Source organism: Myxine glutinosa, chromosome 14 (assembly GCF_964187855.1).
Source record: "Myxine glutinosa chromosome 14, kmMyxGlut1.1, whole genome shotgun sequence".
NCBI classification, from domain to species: Eukaryota; Metazoa; Chordata; class Myxini; order Myxiniformes; family Myxinidae; genus Myxine; species Myxine glutinosa.
In genome coordinates, this window is record NC_136274.1 from 71,484,783 (window position 1) to 71,505,449 (window position 20,667).

The 20,667-nt window shown below is 45.2% G+C and overlaps 1 protein-coding gene across 3 annotated transcripts in view; it reads left to right on the forward strand.

The window, feature by feature from the left end:
- UNC93B1 (unc-93B1 regulator of TLR signaling) overlaps nt 1-20,667 on the forward strand; it is a 119,256-nt gene that overhangs the window by 65,398 nt on the left and 33,191 nt on the right. For all 3 annotated transcript variants that reach the window (XM_068136118.2, XM_068136119.2, XM_068136120.2), the window contains 3 exons: nt 18,522-18,675; nt 18,822-18,983; nt 19,788-19,914. In XM_068136118.2, the coding sequence (XP_067992219.1) occupies nt 18,522-18,675; nt 18,822-18,983; nt 19,788-19,914 (443 nt within the window). The remainder of the gene's footprint in view (nt 1-18,521; nt 18,676-18,821; nt 18,984-19,787; nt 19,915-20,667) is intronic.

The window sequence follows — 20,667 nt, forward strand, 5'->3', positions numbered from 1 at the left end:
TGTTTTTAATTATGTGGTGGTGAGGTGTTTTTATTATGTGTTTTATGGCTGTGAGGTGTTTTTAATTTCGTGGCTGTGAGGTGTTTTTAATTTCGTGGTGGCGAGGTGTTTTTATTACGTGTTTTATGGCTGTGAGGTGTTTTCAATTTCGTGGTGGTGAGGTATTTTGAATTACTTGGTGGTGAGGTGTTTATAATTATGTGGTGGTGAGGTGTTTTTAATTATGTGGTGGGGAGGTGTTTTTATTACGTGTTTCATGGCTGTGAGGTGTTTTTAAATTCGTGGTGGTGAGGTGTTTTTATTATGTGTTTTATGGCTGTGAAGTGTTTTTAATTTCGTGGTGGTGAGGTATTTTGAATTACTTGGTGGTGAGGTGTTTATAATTATGTGGTGGTGAGGTGTTTTTAATTATGTGGTGGTGAGGTGTTTTTATTACGTGTTTCATGGCTGTGAGGTGTTTTTAAATTCGTGGTGGTGAGGTGTTTTTATTATGTGTTTTATGGCTGTGAAGTGTTTTTAATTTCGTGGCTGTGAGGTGTTTTTAATTTCGTGGCTGTGAGGTGTTTTTAATTTTGTGGTGGTGAGGTGTTTTTAATTTTGTGGCTGTGAGGTGTTTTTATTTCGTGTTTTATGGCTGAGGTGTTTTTAATTTTGTGGCTGTGAGGTGTTTTTAATTTTGTGGCTGTGAGGTGTTTTCAATTTCGTGGCTGTGAGGTGTTTTCAATTTCGTGGTGGTGAGGTGTTTTTAATTTTGTGGCTGTGAGGTGTTTTAATTTTGTGGCTGTGAGGTGTTTTTAATTTTGTGGTGGTGAGGTGTTTTTAATTTTGTGGCTGTGAGGTGTTTTTAATTTTGTGGCTGTGAGGTGTTTTTAATTTTGTGGCTGTGAGGTGTTTTTAATTTTGTGGCTGTGAGGTGTTTTCAATTTCGTGGTGGTGAGGTGTTTTTAATTTTGTGGCTGTGAGGTGTTTTTAATTTTGTGGCTGTGAGGTGTTTTTAATTTTGTGGCTGTGAGGTGTTTTTAATTTTGTGGCTGTGAGGTGTTTTTATTTCGTGTTTTATGGCTGTGAGGTGTTTTTATTTCGTGTTTTATGGCTGTGAGGTGTTTTTATTTAGTGTTTTATGGCTGTGAGGTGTTTTTAAATTCGTGGTGGTGAGGTGTTTTTATTACGTGTTTTATGGCTGTGAGGTGTTTTAAATTTCGTGGTGGTGAGGTGTTTTGAATTATGTGGTGGTGAGGTGTTTTGAATTACGTGGTGGTGAGGTGTAATCGTCCCAAACTTCCAGTCTGCACCTACTCCTCCCCCAGGTATGTGCTGAGGGGTTCTTTCTTGAAAAAAAAAACATTCAACCTAAATTGCCTAAATCTTCAATCGAGATTGCCTATAAAAATGTAATATCACAAACACAACAAATACATTTGTGCAGAATAATTGCTTGTATTATGATTGGTGTAAATCATGATAACACAGCAACTCAGGTACAGTCATTATCCTCAGCTAAAATAAGCCCGTTCCTCAGTAACGACGCTTGGTGAGGGGTTACTTTGAGGGGTTACCTCAGCTAAAATTCCTACTTGACTTTTTCAACATATTTCAACATCCAGCGATTTGATCTTCATTTCAACAATATTGATAGATAAAGGTGATATAATATAACAAATATCATGAAACATTTACATTTTGTAGTCCATTGTATAATTTAAATAAACATGAATGCAAATTTCGCATGTGGAAAAAGTAAGTACACCCCAACATTTATCACCACTTCAAATACCTAAAATTAGAATGAGGTGCACCAGCTCAGGTGCAAATGATTAGAACATCGTTAGAGAGGATCTTGGAGGAACCTGTCTTATTTAAACCTCAGACATTTCGTTTGGTTTGCTCTTTGTTGTTGAAGTGTGTGGCGTCACCATGCTGAGATCAATAGAGCTCTCTGAGGCCTTCAGAAAGAAGGCTGTAGATGCCTACGAGTCGGGGAAGGGATTTAAAAAGATCTCCAAACAATTTGAAATCAATAATTCGACTGTCTGGAGGATCATCTACAAGTGGAGAAGATTCCAAACAACTGCCAACTTGTTCAGGCCAGGCCGCCCCAGCAAGTTCAGCCCGAGAGCAGACTGCAAGATGCTGAAAGAAGTCTCTAAGAACCCCAGAATGTCATCACGGGACCTACAGGTAGCTCTTGCCACTGTTGATGTCAAAGTGCACGAGTCTACCATTAGAAAGAGGCTGCACAAATTTGATCTACATGGGAGGTGTGCCAGGAGGAAACCTTTGCTGTCCAGAAAGAACATCAGGGCAAGACTAAAGTTTGCCAATGAACGCCGAGGCAAAGACCAGCACTTCTGGAAGAATGTGCTCTGGACAGATGAGTCAAAGGTAGAGCTATTTGGCCACAGTACCAGAAGACATGTTTGGCGAAAACCAAAGACAGCATTTGACCACAAGAACCTGATACCAACTGCAAAGCATGGTGGTGGAAATATTATGGTTTGGGGCAGCTTTGCTGCATCAGGGCCTGGGCAGCTCACCATCATAGAATGCACTATGAATTCTTCATTGTACCAGAGGGTGCTTGAGGATAATGTGAGGCCATCTGTCGGAAAGTTGAAGCTCAACCGAAGGTGGACCTTGCAACATGACAATGACCCAAAACATACCAGTAAATCCACCAAGGATTGGCTGAAAAGAAAGAAATGGAGGGTTCTGGAATGGCCAAGTCAAAGCCCGGATGTTAATCCCATCGAGATGTTGTGGGGGGATTTGAAACGAGCCGTGCATGCAAGAAACCCCTCAAACATCGCACAGCTGAAGGAATTCTGCATGGAGGAGTTGGCAAAAATTTCTCCCAGTCAATGTCAGAGACTGGTAGACAGTTATAAGAAATGCCTACTTGAGGTTGTTTCTGCCAAAGGGGGCAATACCACCTATTAGAGCCAAGGGTGTACTTACTTTTTCCACATGCGAAATTTGCATTTATGTTTATTTAAATTATACAATGGATTACAAAATGTAAATGTTTCATGATATTTGTTATATTATATCACCTTTATCGATCAATATTGTTGAAATGAAGTTCAAATAGCTGTATGTTGAAATATGTTGAAAAAGTCAAAACTTTACATGGGGTGTACTTCCTTTTTCACGTGACTGTATATGTATGTATATATTGTTACAGACGTGGCTTAGATGTTATTTACCGAGCGGTTTTGGTATGACCACGTCTGCACAAGTTACCCGATTATACTCGAACTTTGACTAATCGCGCTACGCTAGGTCAATAAAGGCAATAAAGGAAAAGGACACACGGCTGGGATTAAAATGACGACACCAGGGATACGGTTCTCAAGACCTCCGGAGGAGATTATATTCGTTACGGAAGGTCAGATTACAGGGACGAGAGGGACAGCAAAGGAAGATAGGCACTTAGACACAACCTTATATTAACCCCAACAGACGACAGGTAAACGGGACAAGGCTGACTCACACGGGGGTTGATGGCAGGAAAGCGGTTGTCGATCGCTCCAGGTGCACCTGGGCTCAGGGCAGGATCGACCCGGTCCGGTCCAGAGATGCGGAAGGTTGCACAGCGCTCGAGGTGGCGTCTTTTCGTCTCAAGCTGGGGGCGCATCTGACTTCTCATCCGGCGCGGGGCCGCGTATATCCGGCGGGGAGTGACACGCCCTCGGCTCGTTAGCTCCGCCTCGTGGAATCGGCACGTTGCTTCTTATTGGGTGCGTGCGGGGGGTTACCGGCTCCGCCCTTGACGAGGAGCTGACAAGGAGCCCCTTTGTTTTGTGGTAACCCCGTGGAGCGCATGGTCTGGAGCGCGTTGTCTGGAGCGCATTGTCGATGGCGGCTAACCGAGCCGGTGGGAGGACGCACACTCCCCCCCGCGCAGCGCCGTGCCCCTCTGTTGTTGTAGACGGGGAAGAAGATGGGAGGAGGTATGGGAAAGGTCCTAAACTCACTACTGGTGCCATATAATCACATTCTGGTGCAACGAAGAGTCATAATTAATGGAAACGAGGCCTTAACTGACATAGACTAAGAATAACTAGCAAGATGTCCGAAAGTGGTCTACGTGTGGTGCGGTGGACCTGGGCACGACATTTAATGGGGGAAAAAGGGGAAGGTCGGCTCTACTGATTGTTGTTTACAGACAATGGGACTAGGGAATGGGGGATTGGGGATAGTTGGGGAGTATTGGGGAAAATAGGGGAATATTTACAAGCGGATATGGAGGCCAAATTCCATATTCGCAACATTGCACCCTTCTCTACCCTCGGGGCGTCCCGACCCGATAAATTTTTACCTACTTTAGTGTGGCACGCAATGTAGTTCCCTCTACTATTAACTCTACCCTGAGTGCGACAGTTTTACAGATATTCACAAATGAGTAAATATGTCCCCCTGCGACGTTGCACCCTTCTCCTCACAGAAACACACCCACAGGATAACCGAATCCGGAAAGAATCCTCAAACTAAACATACAGCCGGTAGGGAGCATTATTTACACAAGACTACGCTGATATTTACACTACGATCCAGGACCTGTTTTTGGAGGAACACATGCAGATGTTATGCATAGAGAGAGCACGCATGCTAGCATCGATACACCAACCCACGAGTGCTCTGTGGCCTACGGCCTTTAATAATGTGCAGAGCACCCCTTCCAAGCATCAAGCACCACCCCATCACACAGTGAGCACCATCCGGTGCACCAATAAAGTGTTTATAAATCACCGGTGGTGTCGCAGCCGGCCGATGTTCTGCCGCTGGTCTTGCCTTCGTGTGGTGCACTTGGCCTTCTTACTTCTTTTCAAAAATAAAGAAAGGCGCCAACCGCGTCCATTTCTATATTGTGGCCGTCAGGGGGCCAACTATTAGTGGTTCACCTGTTTGGCATCGGTGCCACGTTGACCCATAGGTCTATCCATGGGTGGTGCTTGGCCGCAAAAGAACTGCGGTCCATTGTGGGTGGCCACAAACATTGCGGTCCGTATGGTGTATCGATCCAAGCAGCAAGCAGCGAAAGTGCAGGCCCACAACTGCGTAGCCAGCACCGCTCTCTCCTCTCTCTCTACCCCAAAGCCAGATCCTCGGAGGTGGGAGACAAAAGAAGAAGACAAGTGAGTAAGGTGGTAAGGGCGCAAAAGTGCACGCAATACAAGATGATGCACACTGGGGGCACATGGGAACCAGGTGAGACAGGTACGTTCCTATCGTACGCCCCCCCCCACCAGGTAACCTACATGGCCCCTCCCTTACCCCTTACTGCATCCACAAAACACAACACTACCCATAAACATCTACTTTACAAATCAACAAACATCCCTACTGTCTTCCCCGTTCCTCCCATAAACCAAATTCGTCTTCTCTCCCTCCTAACCAATCAAATTTGCCATTTTCAACTCTCATCAAAATTTGCCATTTTCAACTCAACATCAAAATTTGCCATTACCAATTCATCATCAGTCCCTCCTAGGGAGGGAGAGATGGAATCACCCCAATGTCTCATCCACGTCGTGATGCGTCTCACAAATCCACAGCAATCTCATTTCCTGCTACAAACCAAGAAAACACAGGTGTGGAGTCATCATCATCACCACAGGTAAGTGGCTGCGTATGGTGCGACAGGTTCATCAATCCTAACTATTTCCTAATTGACTTTAACAACTTTACACTACCCGGGGTCTTTCTCCGGCCAAACCATTGGCCCTCTTACACTATGGGTTCTAAAAACCAATTCCCATTGGCCAAACTGTGGTGCTTTTCAATTTGGGGTCTCACTCCCCCGATTCATCTCCCGGTGCCCTCGCACAATTTCTGGGCTGTGGCGTGTACCTCTCCCAGTGGGTCTACCCACCTGCACACCTCCACCACTGCAGTTGCCTCCGAGCTTACCTGCCCCTTACCCTAACCTAACTACCTGGGGAAGGCCCTCTGGCGCTCTCCCCACTCAATGCCCTCTCTGGCACTGGGCTGCCCGATCCACACCCGGGATCCTCAGGCACCCACTCACAACTACCGGCTCCCAGAGCCCACCTGCGGCCTCACCTGGCCGACATCCTCACAGTGGTGGAGTGCCCAACCAACTACACACACTAACAGGCTACACGCCCAGCCATTTCCACAACACTAATGCACCCATTCACAACACCATTCTGCAACCGCACCACAAATGCCAATATCCAACCACAATTTACCTGCACCCTCTACCTAACACTTACACTACCCGCCCCGGGTACTCGTGAAAGGGGTCCACTCTTCCCCCATCCACACCTTCGCACCATGCACACCACTCCGTACCACTCACTCCAACTCTCTCCACACACCTGTACCTGCACACCTGTGCTCTCACACCTGGTGCCACCTGCACCCTTCTCTCCCCAAGCGCATTCGCGCTGATCCACACACTCACTACTCATACACTGCTCCACACACCTGTCCAGTTGCACACCTGTGCAATCACACCTGTTCAATTCTCACAAACACGGCATCATCTCAGCTAACTACTCCCTTCTGAAACTTGCGCTTCCCAGTCGTCCCTTTAAACTATTGCGCTCCCTCGTCATTATCATCCACACTAATCTACCTGCGTCCCCACTACAGGTATCAGTCACTAACTAAACTTAACGTTACCTAATGTCAATCTCTTCTAGATCCCTACAATATAACCTAACCCACCCGGGCTAGTTTTCACTGCCATACACCCCATAAGCTATTGCTCCTTTGCCCCCCACCATGGGAAGGGTGGCAGGGATGCCACCCTTACCCACCGGGCCTATCGCTCACTACCAATTTTGCACATCAAATTTCAACAAATTAAAAATTTGCCAATCACTGCCCATCATCTGCCAATCACTACTGCCAATCCCTTGCCAATCATCAAATTTTGTTTTTCTCTAATTTTGGGTCCAAAACACTAACCTCATCACCCAGTCGACTCACTAATACCTCTCGGTGCGCCAATTCCTGTCCAAAGCCCGGCTTCGTAAAGCCAAGCCATGAATGCTGGTTGTTCTGTGCCAGCGGCTGGGTGCGTCCTGCATTCGGTGCAGGGACGGGGGCTTACCCGGGCCGAGATCCCACGCACCATCTCGGCACGGAGCCATCCCATGGCTCGATCTCGGCCTGCCGGAATGCCTCACCAAAAAGTGGTCGCCATGACGACCCTTTCTATCGGGCTGCCCGCTCCGCCTAGTGGAGCACGGACGCGGCCGTTCAAAGCGAGGCCCAGCACGCACCGAGGGCCCGACTCGGCTATAAGTCGTTCTAAACTCTACCCCGTCTAACGTCGATGCTTCACCTGCATGCTTACATCCCGCAGCCCGTTCCTTGCTCACACATCCAGCCGTGCCCATGCTCCTCGTACCTTTCCTTACACACCCAGGTACACCCATTCCACTCACAGCCTTGGTCACACACCTGACCACCGAACACTTTGGCACACATTCGTTCGTAGCACACCTCACCAATACACCTCTTCGCACCCCCTCCTCGGTCACCTCCTCTGTGACAATCACAGGTGTGCTCTCATTCGCACACCCAACCACGTGCCTCACTACCAATTCCAGCGTGCATTCCCACTCACGCTCTACCATTCCAGGTGTGCATCCTTCCATCCCAGGTGTACATCCTCGCTCACCTGTCACAACCAACTCACTCTCCTTGTCACTCTCAATACTCTCACCTCCACTCTTAACCACGCACTCACCCTTACTCTTGACAGCACACTCTTTCCTCATGCACCTGTCCGTTACACACCTCTCTCGCGCACACTCTTGCGCACACTCTCCCGTCACACCCTCTGCAACACTCACCACAGGCGTGCATTCTTCCTTGCCTTTGACAGCGCACTCTTTCCCCATGCACCTGTCCGTCACACACCTTTCTCGCGCACACTCCTGCGCACACTCTCCCATCACACCCTCTGTAACACTCACCACACCACGCTCCCATGTGCTCCCTCGCACACGCGCTACGACCGACTCACTCTCGCCAGCACCCTCACTCCTTGGCACGCACTTTTTCCTCACACACCCCAGAGTCGGACTTTCTCGCACACCTCCTTTTTCGCACACCAGACCTGTCGCACACTTCACCAATGGCCTCTCACGAACACCCGGGTCCATCTCGACCCCCAAGCTTATTAAATCACCTGGCGCATCATACGCACGACCATATTGGTCACCACTTACACCGGGTCCTCTTCCTCTTCGCTTCTCCTCCATCACCTGCGAATCCCTCATCCGGTTAATGAGCACATCATCACGATCCAAACACAGACTTTGGACCAATTCTTTTATCTCCTCTTTTATCTCTTTCTTATCCCCTCTCCGTCGCTTCTTAATTTCGCTCATCCCTTCTTCCACTTCTTCTAGTTTCTGCTTCACCTCTTTTATTCCCCGGTACGTCTCCTCAAGCTCGTCCTCCAAGGCTACCTTGACCGTTTCCATGTGCGTCCTCACCTGCCGGTCCTTCGTCTCCATTACCTCTACCACCTCGTCCAACCTCGTTGTCAGTCCCTCACGTACCATCTGACATTCCCTCTTCGTCGCTACCAAGTCATTTTTTAGGTCATTTTGTGTCGCTTTTAAACCTCCTATTACCGCTGTGTTCTTCTTTACCTGGTCCGTTAGTTCTTTTTGTCCCTCCGTCAGCTGTTCCACCTCCTGCGTCAGGTCCTCTATGCCCCCTTGTAACTTTACAGTCCCCTTTCTCACCTCCTTCTCCATGTGCTCCTTACAGTGCCTCACCTCCTCGCGCACTCCTCCGACCTCCTCACTCACACCTCTTCTGATCTCTTCTCCCATCACTTGCATCTCCTGCCCAGATGCCACCCTCATCTGCTCCATTTCCTCCCTGTGAGCATCCAGTTTGGTTTCTACCCCCATTCTGACCCCCTCTATCTGCTGCCCCATTTGGTTAACTTCCCTTTCCGCTTGGTCCCTCATGTCCCTCAATTTGCCTTCCATGGTGTTTTCTAACCCCTCTAACCCTTTTTGCATCCCTTCCATTTGATTCTCTTGAGCGGCCATTCTGTTTTCTACCCCCGTTAACCCCTCCTGTATTTCCCCTAATCTATCGTCTAATTTCCCAAATTTCATGTCTAATCCCTTAAAATTATTGTCTAATCCCTTAAAATTATTGTCTAATCCCTTAAAATTATTGTCTAATCCCTCACTGGTACCCCTCGCTTCGTCCCTCATTACCCCTATTTTGCCCTCCAATCGCTCACCCTGAGCATCCATCCGGTTCCCCATTACCCCCAATTGCTCATTCTGAGCCTTCGCTTGCTCACTCTGAGCCCTCATTTGCTCACTCTGAGCCCTCATTCCGTTCGTTATTTCTTCAATTTGGTTTCCCAATTTGTTCGTTATTGCTTCCATTTCAGCCATAATTAATTGCATGTCTTCCACCGTTGGTACAAAGGGCGCGGCAAAATTTGGTGCCGCTACACCCACATGCGTGAGGACGCCATTTTGTGCACCTGATACTTCGTGCGTGACGGCGCTATTTTGCGAACCTGCTACCCTCACTGCTTCGCTCTCCTCGCGTCCCTCAATTTGGTCCTGGATCGACCCTACCTCACTCTCCCCTACCGGACCCCAGCTGTCTTGGTCTGCCATAGCGCGACTTTCAAAATTCGGGTTTTTATACAACAAAACAAATTTCGGCCGTTATAATTTCGCGCGGGAAACGCGCTCCGAATCGATTCTACTTGTTACAAATTTGGGCCTAATAACGCGCGGGAAACGCGCTCCGAATCGATTCTACTTTTTTTTTTTTTTTTTTTTTGTATACAAGATCGAGGCTCGTGAAAGAGCGAACATTAATCACACAGAAAGACAAACAGACACATAAAACAAATAACATCGGGAGCGGTAGACAAGATGGGGAGAGAGGGGGAAGGACACAAACACAACATTTGAGAGCAGGGACCGAGAGACATGGAGACATCGAGAGATCTGAGGGAGGGAGAGGGCTTTGGGGGGGAGGCATGTGAAGGGGGGGAGGCATGTGAAGGGGGGGGGGGGTGGGAGAGGTATAAACATATGGACACTGCCAGGATTTCCAGGAAATAAGTTGGAATTTCAAACAAGGTGGATCTGGGGTGAATTAGTGGGGGTAGAAAAGATCAAGGTTATGGATGGGGTAAGATAAGAGATGGTGGTGAACAGCTGTTTTAAAGACCTGGAGGGAGGAGAGGGATTGAAGGGAGTGTGGGAGTTTGTTCCACAGGCGGGAGAAAAGAGGAATGAAAGAGTGAAGGTGAGCAGAGAGCCGAGATTTCGGCAGTTTAACCATCAGAGGGTTGCTGGCAGATCTTGTGCGACCTGTAGGAATATTTGGGGGACAGAGCACAGAGAGAGCTGGGGGAGCAAGGCCGGAGAGGAGTCGGTAGAAGACAGAAAGACCACCTACCTGCCTGCGGTGAGTGAGTGAAAGGCCCTCAGAGATAGCTTCATCGCGGGAGATTCCAATGATTTTGAAAGCTTTGGATTCAACAGCGTGAAGCCGAGCCAGGTGTGAGGCAGGAGCACCAGCCCATAGGGGAGAACAGTATTCCATAGAGCTGCGGATGAAAGCCTTGTATGTGGTGAGGAGCTCAGGTGTGCCGAGGAAGGACTTCGCACGACGGAGGATGCCCAGTCGGCGACTGGCTTTGGAGGCCAGCTTGGAAATGTGGTTTTCCCAAGAAAGATCATGGCAGATAGTGAGACCCAAAAGCTTGAGTGACAGAACTTCTTGGAGAGGATTGTTGAGAAAGTAGATGGGAGGGTTGTCCAGTCGATCTTTTCGGAGAGACATAGTAAGAGAGTGAGATTTGGCAGGATTGAAAGACATGTTCCACTTGTTTGACCAGTCTGTGATTTTGTCCAGGTCTTCAGAGAGTGAGGAGGCTGCAGACTGCCGATCTGAGGGAAGAGGAATGGAGCGGCAGAGAGTGGAGTCATCAGCAAAGAGATAGAGAGGATTTTCCAGAGAGTCAGAGAGATCATTGATAAAGACCAGAAAAAGCACAGGGCCCAGCACACTTCCTTGGGGAACTCCAGCCTGAACAGGAAGGGGAGATGAGAGAAATTACTTGTTACAAATTTGGGCCTAATAAATTTAGTCCCGGGTTCGAATTCCACTCCTCGACACCAATTGTTACAGACGTGGCTTAGATGTTATTTACCGAGCGGTTTTGGTATGACCACGTCTGCACAAGTTACCCGATTATACTCGAACTTTGACTAATCGCGCTACGCTAGGTCAATAAAGGCAATAAAGGAAAAGGACACACGGCTGGGATTAAAATGACGACACCAGGGATACGGTTCTCAAGACCTCCGGAGGAGATTATATTCGTTACGGAAGGTCAGATTACAGGGACGAGAGGGACAGCAAAGGAAGATAGGCACTTAGACACAACCTTATATTAACCCCAACAGACGACAGGTAAACGGGACAAGGCTGACTCACACGGGGGTTGATGGCAGGAAAGCGGTTGTCGATCGCTCCAGGTGCACCTGGGCTCAGGGCAGGATCGACCCGGTCCGGTCCAGAGATGCGGAAGGTTGCACAGCGCTCGAGGTGGCGTCTTTTCGTCTCAAGCTGGGGGCGCATCTGACTTCTCATCCGGCGCGGGGCCGCGTATATCCGGCGGGGAGTGACACGCCCTCGGCTCGTTAGCTCCGCCTCGTGGAATCGGCACGTTGCTTCTTATTGGGTGCGTGCGGGGGGTTACCGGCTCCGCCCTTGACGAGGAGCTGACAAGGAGCCCCTTTGTGGTAACCCCGTGGAGCGCATGGTCTGGAGCGCGTTGTCTGGAGCGCATTGTCGATGGCGGCTAACCGAGCCGGTGGGAGGACGCACACTCCCCCCCGCGCAGCGCCGTGCCCCTCTGTTGTTGTAGACGGGGAAGAAGATGGGAGGAGGTATGGGAAAGGTCCTAAACTCACTACTGGTGCCATATAATCACATTCTGGTGCAACGAAGAGTCATAATTAATGGAAACGAGGCCTTAACTGACATAGACTAAGAATAACTAGCAAGATGTCCGAAAGTGGTCTACGTGTGGTGCGGTGGACCTGGGCACGACATTTAATGGGGGAAAAAGGGGAAGGTCGGCTCTACTGATTGTTGTTTACAGACAATGGGACTAGGGAATGGGGGGATTGGGGATAGTTGGGGAGTATTGGGGAAAATAGGGGAATATTTACAAGCGGATATGGAGGCCAAATTCCATATTCGCAACAATATATATATATATATATATATATATATATATATATATATATATATATATATATATATATATATATATATATAATAATATATATATATATTTATATATATATACATAATTATATATATATATATATATATATATATATATATATATATATATATATATATTTATATAGTACTTATTAGAGAGTATACCTCCACCAGGCTGAACATTTATGTGTGTGTACTGTATGTGCGTAACAGAAGTAGTCTCATATCAAGAGTGGTTGACATTGCATTCCAGAACAGGAACTTTTGGAATTTACTCAGGGTGTTGGTGATAACACCATGGGATATTTAATGTCCCCCAACTATAGCAGATGCAGGGTTTATATGGGTCTGGAAATCATTGAATAGCATGGAATTTTTTTGTGGTCTATGAAAGCATGGGTTAGATTGGCATGTTTCATAAAAGAGCCTGGTGAAGGCATGGAAATGAAAAAGGGAAATAGTTGTTACTTTTCCATGGGTTAAATATGAGAGGCAAAGTTTTTGCACGATCACCGAGAATGGACCGAATTCACAGAATCCATGACTTGAAATGGAAAACGGATTCTGAGATGGGACTCATAGTGAAATATTCCACCCATTGGCGTGGCCGATTAAGAGGGGCAGAGACACTCAGCTGGGCGAGGCATATTATGCCCGCCTCTCTATTAATTAAAAGAGATTGGGGAAGAAGGTTCGAGGAAACACAAAACGAAATTTATTTTGTGAAATTAAATTTAAAATTTTGGAAACAGAGAATCAATGGCTCTAAAATTCATTTTTTCCTGAATTCTTGAATTTGTTGTATTTGTTCAAAGATAGCACACCGCCATGTTCCAGCAGTGCGAACAAACCAAATTAGCGTTTCTAGTGAGGTCCTCTTTGAGAATCCGGGGAGATAATCCCAGAGGAGAATGGTGTCGATTTTCCCACAGGAATTAGCTGTGTCTGTCTCTTCATAATCAACTAGCATTGAACCCATCGCTTCGCTGACTGTAGTTTAGTAGTTGTGCAACGTAACTTACAATGTAACAACTTGTAATGCTGGAGTACAATAATACATTTTATTATTACTGGTGAGATACCCGTGCTACGCACGGGTGAGAGACCAGAAGCAAACAGGCAATGCAGATACGGCGAATGCTAAACCAATAAATTCCACATTCCTGTAGCACCCTCAGTCGCACGTCAGACATGGACAGCAAGTACGTGAAGGACTTCCATGAAAAACGTACCCGTTCGCAAACAAACGGGTACGTTCATGTATAGAAACATCGATCGTGGGTCCGTGGCGAATCTGCATATGGCGATCCGCGAAGTAAAGTTCAGGAAGTAGAAACCATCACGGCATGTCGTCATTCACTTGAACTTGATATCTCTTTTTTAAATTCCAAACAACATATCTCCAATCACAAATTAATCACAAAATAAACTTTTAACAACATTGTTAATGTTTCCTTCATTGTAAAAAGTACCAAGTCAACAGTTAAAAGGATTTTGAGCCGATAGGTGTTATGGCCTTGGCAAGATCGATGGAGACAGCGATCTGTTGGCTTATACACCGCCCAAATAGCTGTGTGGAATTCTCTCATGTAGAGATTAAACTCACGTCGTTTGAACTTTGGCCGAGGTCATTATTTACTTTTAATGATGTTCATATACGAATCAAAAAGAAGATAATTGGTTTTGGGTCATCCTTTCCGCATATCTCGTGGGATTGTGAGTTGGAGAGACGGCCGTGATGGCGTGGAGGGGTTTGGAATTCTCTCAAGCAGGGATTCAACCCGTGTCCTTATAAAAGGTCTTTGTCCGAGGTCACCGAGTCCGATCGGTGCAGCCGATCGGTGCAGCTGTGCAGCGATCGGTGCAGCCGTTTGTGTGGCACCCGGGAAAATAACGTTATGCGGGAGTCCAAACCTGAAAATGCTGGAGGCCAAAGCTGAAATTGGAAAAACAATATAGCCTATTTTACTCCAGGAGATCCCAGGATTACCCACCCAAAATATCGTTGCGATCGGTTCAGCCGTTTTTGTGGTACATTCGAACGGATGGACAGACAGACCGACGGACAGACAGACAGATGGACGGACATTTGGTGAATTATAGTAAGATTCAGCCAATAGTTGGGAATTTTTGTTTATTCCAGAAGAATTTTGTGTTACTATTAACAACCCAGCAGTAATAAATGTAATATGCACACGTATTCACCAAAAAACAGTTATGAATTGTTTTATGTTTCCACGGATCAGACGTCCAATCGTTTTTTTTTGTTTTGTTTTTTCAAATTGGAAAATGCATCAAGTTTGTTCTCATTTATGTTTTGACAATAAGGAAATGAACATAAGTGAACAAAAGTAACGATCAGGAAAAAAACATGTTGTTTATACATCTTATTACATTACGTTGTTATTTTTATTATGATAACGATATCATTAAGAAACATAGGTGGGGTTATGAGTTATCAGAAGTGGGTTCTGATATAATACACCACTTCTCATTGAGTCATGAATAATACACTGTGGTGAAGGCCAGGCCTAGAGCTAGATGTAACGCCGTAATGATGTCCCAGACGTAACGCCATCTTACCACAGCCATACACCGCCATCATATTAAACCTGTCACCCCTACCGCGAGCATCTGGTATCCAGTCTGTTGCCTACGGAGGTCAGATCAGTCAGATATATGTGCTTTGGTGTTCAACTGCCGTCAGTCAAGCGACGGGAAAGGGTTAGTGCTGGACCCTGGGATAGCATGCACATTCATAGAAGCCTATCCTTGTGCTAGATGTAACACCATAAACCTGGGATGCATCCTGCTTAAATAGATAGGTCCTGCTAAGATAGATGGGTCCTGCTAAGATAGATAGGTCCTGCTAAGATAGATGGGTCCTGCTCAGATAGATGGGTCCTGCTCAGATAGCTGGGTCCTGCTATGACAGTTAGGTCCTGCTAAGATAGATAGGTCCTTCTAAGATAGATGGGTCCTGCTAAGATAGATAGGTCCTGCTAAGATAGATAGGTCCTGCTAAGATAGATAGGTCCTGCTAAGATAGATAGGTCCTGCTAAGATAGATAGGTCCTGCTAAGATAGATAGGTCCTGCTAAGATAGATAGGTCCTTCTAAGATAGATGGGTCCTGCTAAGATAGATAGGTCCTGCTAAGATAGATAGGTCCTGCTAAGATAGATGGGTCCTGCTAAGATAGATAGGTCCTGCTAAGATAGATAGGTCCTGCTAAGATAGATAGGTCCTTCTAAGATAGATGGGTCCTGCTAAGATAGATAGGTCCTGCTAAGATAGATAGGCCCTGCTAAGATAGATAGGTCCTGCTAAGATAGATAGGTCCTGCTAAGATAGATAGTTCCTGCTAAGATAGATAGGTCCTGCTAAGATAGATAGGTCCTGCTAAGATAGATAGGTCCTGCTAAGATAGATGGGTCCTGCTAAGATAGATAGGTCCTGCTAAGATAGATAGGTCCTGCTAAGATAGATATGTCCTGCTAAGATAGATAGGTCTTGCTAAGATCGATAGGGCCTGCTAAAATAGATAGGTCCTGCTAAGATAGATAGGTCCTGCTAAGATAGATAGGTCCTGCTAAGATAGATAGGTCCTGCTAAAATAGATAGTTCCTGCTAAGATAGATAGGTCCTGCTAAAATAGATAGGTCCTGCTAAAATAGATAGGTCCTGCTAAGATAGATAGGTCCTGCTAAAATAGATAGGTCCTGCTAAGATAGATAGGTCCTGCTAAGATAGATAGGTCCTGCTAAAATAGATAGTTCCTGCTAAGATAGATAGGTCCTGCTAAGATAGATAGGTCCTGCTAAAATAGATAGTTCCTGCTAAGATAGATAGGTCCTGCTAAGATAGATAGGTCCTGCTAAGATAGATAGGTCCTGCTAAGATAGATAGGGCCTGCTAAAATAGATAGGTCCTGCTAAGATAGATAGGTCCTGCTAAGATAGATAGGTCCTGCTAAGATAGATAGGTGTGTCCATGCTAAGATAGGTAGCTGCACCTTCCCCCAAAAAGAGGCAGACTCTTAGATCAAAGTGCAAATCTACAATGGTGCTGCCTGTTTCAAAGGAAAGAAAGGAGTGGGATGATGATAAGGAACAAAGTGATCTGGAAGAGGACTTGGCTAATAAGATAGAGGAGGTGCAAATGACACCAACTGAAGAAAGAAAATGACTAATTTGACTACATAATAATAAATGTACAAAAGCACCAATCAGCAGAACAAACAAATCTTTTTTAAAAAATACCAAAATCAGCCAAACTAAAATAAATAAACATAGTGAAGTTTGCAGCAGCACCATTCATTCAGGAAAAAGTAACAACGAAACACCACAAGAACAGAACAGGTTCCACAAATAAAAACCAAGCACCACCATGGAAGCAACGACTCAAGAAATGGAGGGACATACTCAGAAAGGCGATAGGACAAATACAGCAATTCCAAAGAGGAAATCAAAGCCCAAAACTAAAGAGGAGAATCCAGAAAATAAAATACAAATATAAAATTGAAAACAAAGACCTAGAGGTAATGGTTGCTGAAAGCAAACTGAAAATCGAAATGATAGCAAGGAAAATAAAAAACTACAACGAGAATAACATGAGGAGAAAACACGGCCAGATGTTTGAAAACAACCCGAAAAGATTCTACCGTGAACTTGGGAAAAGGAACAGAAAGTGTCATCCCCTTCTAAAAAAGATGAACTGGAACGATTCTGGAAAGGAGTTTATGAAGATCAAAAATAACACAATAAGGAGGCGGAATGGATCTGAAACCTGGAAGAGTAGAAGCAACATCTTGAGGTAGAAGCAACATCTTGAGGAAATGTTCCCAGTAATAGTTGATGCAGAAGAGATGAGACAACAACTGGCAAAGATGGCAAACTTCATAAGCTCTGGCCCAGATGGGATCCCAAACTTCTGGTTAAAGGAATTTGATGCTCTCCACGTGCACTATGCTCGAGCATTCAATGAACTTATCCAAATAAATCAGGAAATAGATGAATGGCTCACAGAAAAAGAAATGAATGAATATCTCATCCCAAAATCTGAAGAGACCCAACTAACCCACAAATACCGGCCAATAAACAGTCTATGAACAACATACAAAATTTTAACAGGAATCATCACAGAAATACTGTACCACCACCTAACACAACAAGGAGGCCTAGAGGCAGAACAGAAGGGATGCAAGAGAGGATGTTATAGAACAACAGACCACCTACTACTAAACAAGGCCACACTCAAAAATTGCAATATAAGAAGAACCAAATTGTCCACAGCATGGATAGACTATCAAAAAGCTTTTGACAGTGTCCCACATTCATGGATGATAAAGTGCATGCAAATGTACAAGATAAATCCCCAAAATAATCAAGCTGATTGAGAAAGCCATGGATCTATGGAATACCACACTAATCCTGCAGTACTCCGAAGGAAAGAGTTAAATACCAGGAGTAAAGATATGATGCGGGCTCTTCCAAGGAGACAGCCTTTCCCCTCTCCTGTTCTTCCTGGCCCTGGACCCACTAAGTAACCTCATTAATGAGCAAGGACACTGATACACCCGAACATCCAATAAAAGAACATCAAAAGAAACAAGAAAGGTGACGCATCTACTGTACATGGATGATTTAAAAGTCTTTGCACCGAACGACGAAAAATTGGCAGAACAACTGAGATTAGTGTAACGGTTCTCCAACGAGATCCAAATTGAATTTGGCCTAGATAAGTGTGCCAAGTGCACATTTGTCTCAGGTGTAGTTCCAGAATATCCCATCAATGCTCGATTGGGTTCAGATCTGGTGATTGATAAGGCCATGACGTATGGATAACATCAGTGTCATGCTCATCAAACCATTGGGTGACCACACATGCCCTGTGAATGGGGGAATTTGACGGTCTCGTCTTGCAGCCATGCTAGACATAATTATAGGCAACCAGCCCTGTGCAGCATTTGTATATATGACCCTAAGAATGATGGGATGTAATTTGCTCAATTAACACCTGGGCCACAGCTGTGTGGAAGTCGTTGCTTTGTGTCCCTCATTTACCCAGGGGTTTCCATTTTTTTGTCCACTACCTTGAGATGCATAGCTCAACAGCGAGCACACTCCCAACTTACCATTCCTGCTGCCACGATATTGATGTCGCATGGTGGAAAATATCTATGATTATATCATGAAAGTAGGCCTTTGAATGCATATTGAGATCTCTAAGTCATTCTTTTTGCAGGTCTTCTACAGATGCAGTTTATTCTGCACTATGACAGTACCTACCGTGAAGTTAAATACAGCAACATACATCTGAAGGATATAGACAAGAAGGTCCTCATGGGTATCAATGTTGCTCCCATCATATCTCTCCTCTACACACCTGTTCTCATCAGGTATATATCCACAAACCTCTTTGTTTGGGTCTTTTGAAGGCGAGACTAATCAGCTTTATATAAATTCATTTTCTAACCAATGTTTTCTACAAACCGGGTCTACATCTACTGGTGACCCTGCAATCAAGAGTTGCATGCCGTTGCAGGTTTTTCGGAACAAAGTGGGTCATTTATCTAGCTACCGGTATCTACGCTCTCTTTGTATCGACAAACTATTGGGAGCGTTATTATACCTTGGTGCCCGCTGCCACCGCCATTGGCACCATCATTGTCCCACTTTGGGCTTCGCTTGGAAACTACATCACACGGTGAGGTTTTGGTCCTGATGTGGAGTCCGACTCCTGCATTCATTACGTAAGGATTTGAGTGAATCGCCTGCGGTTTGTTTTTAGAGGTGATTGTAATCATTACATGCAGTTTCAAGTTTGTGATGAACCTTTTTTTGTCGCTTGGTCATCTAATTTAATTCCTCAACATCCCTGAAGCATTTATGTGGTCACCAGCGTTAATGAATAGTATTTTTGTGTCGATAGAGATAGATGCAAAGAGCATGAATTCCAGTGGCTAGTTTGATCGAGCTCAATATTTGAACTTGATTGATCTAGCCTTTTGAAACCCTTGCTTCCCAAATCCATCTCCTCCGCACACTCCTTCCACCCTCTGAGATTAGTGGCATTGTTTGGGACCATGCACACACTTACTTGGCTCCTTACTCCCTCCCCAATTATTGATCCCCTTCAAAGGAAAATATTGACCTGATCCCTTCCCCACCCCAATTTTTTATTGACCTCCCCCCAAATTAATGATCCTCTCCTCCCCCCTCTCCATATAATTTATACCCCCAGCCAAATTATTGACCCCTCTCCCTCAATTGTTTCCACATACAACAATTTTTCTCCTATTTCTTCCCAACTTCGATTTACTTCAAAATATCCAACTCCTTTCCCACTCCCGTCCCCCATACCCTCCTGAATTACTATATACAGTATGAGCGCAGATAAGCTTTGTAGATGTCATGGTGACGCCACACTGCTGTGACAGGTTGATTAATGCATTTGAGAAGTTTTGTCACTTACTTTGGCTTTGCTGTTGTCTGTCTGTATTTTCGATAGAATGGGTCAGAAATACTGTGAGTTTGTACATTACAAGGAGCATCAAGACAAGCCTGAACAACTTGCGAAAGGCAAAGCTCACCAGTACATAATCACCTTCCAATGCATTTTCTATGCATTCTTCCAGGTAAATATGAGTGATGACATAATCAGTGATGAGGAATTGAAAACGAGGTTATAAAACACTTATCTGGGACCATTGTGAAGTTCTCAGTTTTTCAGAGAGACTTGTGTAACAGGGTTCTGATAATATAAGAAGTCTTCCATCAATTACTTTACTAATCTCCTTGTTCATAATGAGGGCTCAGATGTGAATTACTACAGTACGAGGTGATTCTAGGTAAACTGGGCCAGGCCATATACTCAGGTTCTGAGCCAAAGGGATTTCAAAGTTCAGTTTCCCATTTACAAACATATTAATCTCCCTTTGAACATATATCCAGATTTGGATTCAAAACTTTTGCTGAAAACTGCCAATTAACACCTTTGGTGACCTTGGAAGATGAATTGAGTGCAGATGAGATAGCCTGGTTTGCTTCTCAGCGGCTGTTGTGATGATTTATTTTTTGCTCACCTGGAACACAGTTCAGTTGGTTCGTGTTCAGAACACACGATGCATCATCCGTTCATCAGTCCGTCCATCCATCCATCCCTAAATATTTACAACGTCTCCGAAACTGCTGATGGAAAATATAATTTGATAACAATGATGTCATTGGTCACGTGGTCTGGCAGCCATATTTGAACAAAGAAAAAGCTCTTCTCTTAAAAATTCATCTTCTCTGAAACCGCTTAACCGATCAATGCAAAACTGAAAATACATGATCAACTTCCTATGGGAACGGTTGATTAAAAGAAGCTGATTCGAAACACAATATTG